Here is a 3682-nt window from a genome sequence, read left to right on the forward strand (position 1 = left end):
ATACAGAGCCACTAAGGGGTGATGGAAAAAATATGAGATGGGAGGAAAAATTATATTTCAATGGTTCTGTGTTCTCTTGCATAACTTTTTTCCCTCCCACCTCATTATTTCCATCACCCGTTTTGTTCCCTCACAAAACTTGTGCGAGAAAATTCAAAAGCATTGAAATATAATTTTTCCTTCCATCTCTTTTCCCCCCATTGCCATGTCCTTTTAAGGGCTTTGTATTGTGAAGATATTTTACTGCTTTTTTTAAATTTATTTTTTTACTTTTTTAAAAAATTATTATTATTATTCAATAGTATATTAAACACTTCAGTATGACTCTTTCAGGACCTAAAAAATCATTTGAATTTATAAAAAGAACAAATATTAATTTTGAAGTTTTTGAATATCTTGTTGTATTACTATTTTGTATAAAGCACTCTGAAAATGCTAGATTGCTCTGGCATGTTTTGTTGACCCTCAAGGTTGTTACCTGTTCTATCAGAAAGATCCCTTTATTATGGAAGAATGCCCTCATGTGTACTTCAGCGGAAACGCACCAAGCTACCAATGTAAACAAGTCACAGGTGAAGACGAGACTATTTAATATTAAACACAGCACTGTGTGTAAGTGTGCCCATGCATTACCAGTATATTTTTGTAAGGTAATTTTTGTCTTATTTTTCATCTCAGGACCTGAAGGACAAGATGTTCTCCTGGTAGCAATCCCAGAGTTCAGCAGCACACAGACAGCCTGTCTTGTGAACCTGTGCACCTTGGAGTGCGAGCCAGTCTGCTTCTCCTCTTTTTCCTCAGAGGAGGATGAGGACAATGAGATGAATATCAGCCATTAAACACTCACTTATCCACACGACACTTGTTCCTGTAGTCTGTCCAACAAAGACTTGTTTCTGTTGTTGTGTTTTGTTAATAAAGCTCCCTCTTTTGTATGGAAACTTTCTTTTCCCTCTTTAGGTGTAGCGTTACATTGTACTAAGAACCTTGTGTTTCTGAAAAACGATTCAGAGGTTATTAGCCTCATATATTTACTTAAATTTAAATGACAGATATTTGTATTTCTTTATGCATAGTTCTCGAGAGAAAGTCAACACTTCTGATGCAATTCTATTATATATAAAACTTCACCATATGAACTAGCCCTTAATTTTATAATCTGAAAACAATTTCTCAATAAGTTTTAGCTTTAGAGGCCAGGAACTAGATATATGTAATAGTGCTTTCTCAAAAGAAAACAGTTTATTATTTACTGAGAAGCACTGTCTGCTGGAAATCTATAATAATGGAGAGATCTAATCGTTTGTAAGCATTTCTTTTACTGAGACGTGTAATGATAATTCAGACACTAATGTGGTAGGTAGGTAATATTTGCTAAACATAATAAAAACTTCAGGAAAGGCACTCTGGAACTACTTACCGAAGAAAATACTAAATTAATAGTGTGGACTTCGAAGTGCCAATTCATCATCGGACTATGACAAAAAATAGCACCATCCTTAAAATAAGAAATAAGGCATAAAATTAAGTTCACAGCGTTTTTTGTTGCCATTTGCTGTTAAAAACATCAAGTGTTACGTTTACATTATTTTTTAAACGTGTTAAAACCATATGCTTTGTGTATTTCCTAAAAAAATAATTTATTTTATAATAATACAAGTAAATGTTCAGATGAGCGTCACGCTTACATGACGTCACTTCACGCTTTCGCTACGTCATTGCTCTGCGCCAGAGTCGCTTGTGGCTCTTTTCATTGAAACGTTAACACCATAACTAAGCTTCTGGACGTGATAAAGGTAAAGTATGCAGTCGCCGTCATGTGTTTCTTAATAACATTGCATGTGTATTATCCTGTCCGTTATTTGCATACGAAATCCGCATCCCGTCAGTGCAGTTTAAGGTTACTCGCGGCTCTCCAGCACTGTGATGATTAACTGCTGATTTGCTCTCTCTTCAGATGCCTCTGCCTCCTGCTTTACTTGCGCGCCTCGCTAAAAGAGGCATCGTGAAACAGTCTGACCACGGTAAGATACACATGCGTATTAATCTTACTGGGTGATCCTTAAAACATACTAAATCATGAGTTGATGCTTTCATTTATTGTTTCTCATCTTCAGAGGCTGAAGAGGAGATCATCGCTGAAGACTATGATGATAACAACGTTGATTATGAAGCTACAAGGCTTGAAAATTTACCAACGAATTGGTACAAAGTTTTTGACCCTGCTTGGTAAGCAGTTCATTAATTACCCCCCCATATAATATCTGCTTATTTGCATTAAAATATCAAGGCAAAGATTCATTGTTTTGAACGTGAAAGAAAGTACTATTATGTATCATGGTAAAAAGATTGCATGTGATTGTAATAATGTGGTACTTTCAATTACTCATTATATACTTCAAGAATACCATGGTAAAACCATGAAACACACTGGGGGTGCGAGTAAGAAAGAGAGAGAGGGAGTTTATGCAGAGTAAGCTGTTTGGATGCAGCAGGAGAGTTCTTCATCACTCATTTTATTAGGACACTCCCTTATCCTACACGTGAGCGCACGCGCGCACACACACACACACACACTAAATGCAACAAGTGCACTGCATGTGCAATGACCTTGAACTGCCCTGTGCTGACACCACATTTGCCACCATTACTGGACAACAGCTCCAGCAGCCGCACAACATACGCTGATAGACCACTAATGAGTTTTAATAAAATACACTTCACAAATCAACAAATATCATTTCATTAGAAATCCTCAGCATGTACAAACACACTCATGTGACCCAGATTTGCAATTAATTTAAATGGAAAGATCTGTATCTGCACACAGTAACGATAGCAGCAAAATACAGCAATCACAAAGTGAATTTTAGCATACTAAAATGGGATTTTTAGAGGTCAATTTTTTTGAATAGTTCTTTATTAACAAGGCTGAAAGTCTATTTACTGTCCTATTACAGCATTCACATAAATGCTGTTCTTTTGAACTTAGTATTCATCAAAGAATCCTGAAAAAATGTATCATGGTTTCTACAAAAATATTAAGCATCTGCAGCACCAGTTTTCACTGTTTACATTGATCATATTAAGAAATGTTTCTTGAGCAGCAAATCGGCATATTAAAATGATTTCTGAAAGATCATCTGACACTTAAGACTGGAGTAAGAGAAAATTCAGCTTTGCCGTCATAGAAATAAATTACATTTTAAAATATAATAAAATTGAAATTAAGTAAATGCAACTTTGCCGACCATAAGAAACATGTTGCAAAACCATTACAAATTATCTATTTCAAACTTGACTGGCAAGTGGGTTTTTATACATGAAAATATTTTTCCACTTACTATTTTAGAAAAGTGGGCTCCTTGTCAGAGGGATCATCATATTTGGGGGTTAAAGGTGCACTAAGTGAATTTTGCCAAACGATGTTGATATTTGAAAGCACCAAAACAAGCACATCCATACCCCAACACGCCCCTATTTTGATAACTCCGCCCCACACATACGTACACAACTCTGGCAGCGATGATGGCGGAATCTGCTATGCCTACATGGTAATTCAGGTTGAATGTGTTTGGTAGTAGTGTGTGTTGAATGGTTTAGCTCCGTTTCATGTGGAAGACAACGTCACCTATCAAGAAGAAACAAAGCAACCTCGGCGTCCGATTGCAGGCCTTCCTGC

At 36.3% G+C, this 3682-nt stretch overlaps 1 protein-coding gene and 1 long non-coding RNA gene across 2 annotated transcripts; both read left to right on the forward strand.

Annotated features, from left to right (window-relative positions):
* The first annotated feature begins 332 nt into the window (after positions 1-332).
* On the forward strand, positions 333-920 carry LOC107758347 (DNA polymerase delta subunit 2-like). Its single transcript, XM_016576060.1, has 2 exons — positions 333-572; positions 679-920. The coding sequence occupies exons 1-2, from the start codon at positions 506-508 to the stop codon at positions 837-839; spliced, it is 228 nt and encodes a 75-aa protein (XP_016431546.1). The 5' UTR covers positions 333-505; the 3' UTR covers positions 840-920.
* A 778-nt stretch (positions 921-1698) lies between these two features.
* On the forward strand, positions 1699-2223 carry LOC107758348 (uncharacterized). Its single transcript, XR_001642016.1, has 3 exons — positions 1699-1796; positions 1958-2024; positions 2118-2223. It is a non-coding gene; the product is annotated as an uncharacterized LOC107758348 (long non-coding RNA).
* Positions 2224-3682: the final 1459 nt, after the last annotated feature.

The sequence above is a fragment of the Sinocyclocheilus rhinocerous genome, unplaced genomic scaffold (genome assembly GCF_001515625.1).
Source record: "Sinocyclocheilus rhinocerous isolate Xijiao unplaced genomic scaffold, SAMN03320098_v1.1 scaffold12759, whole genome shotgun sequence".
Lineage (NCBI taxonomy): Eukaryota > Metazoa > Chordata > Actinopteri > Cypriniformes > Cyprinidae > Sinocyclocheilus > Sinocyclocheilus rhinocerous.

Excerpts from the sequence above, each read along its gene's own strand:
- LOC107758347 (XM_016576060.1), top strand. The coding sequence starts at position 506 with ATGGAAGAATGCCCTCATGTGTACTTCAGCGGAAACGCACCAAGCTAC. Across the intron at positions 573-678 it reads CCAATGTAAACAAGTCACAG|GACCTGAAGGACAAGATGTT; the intron begins GTGAAGACGAGA and ends TTTTCATCTCAG.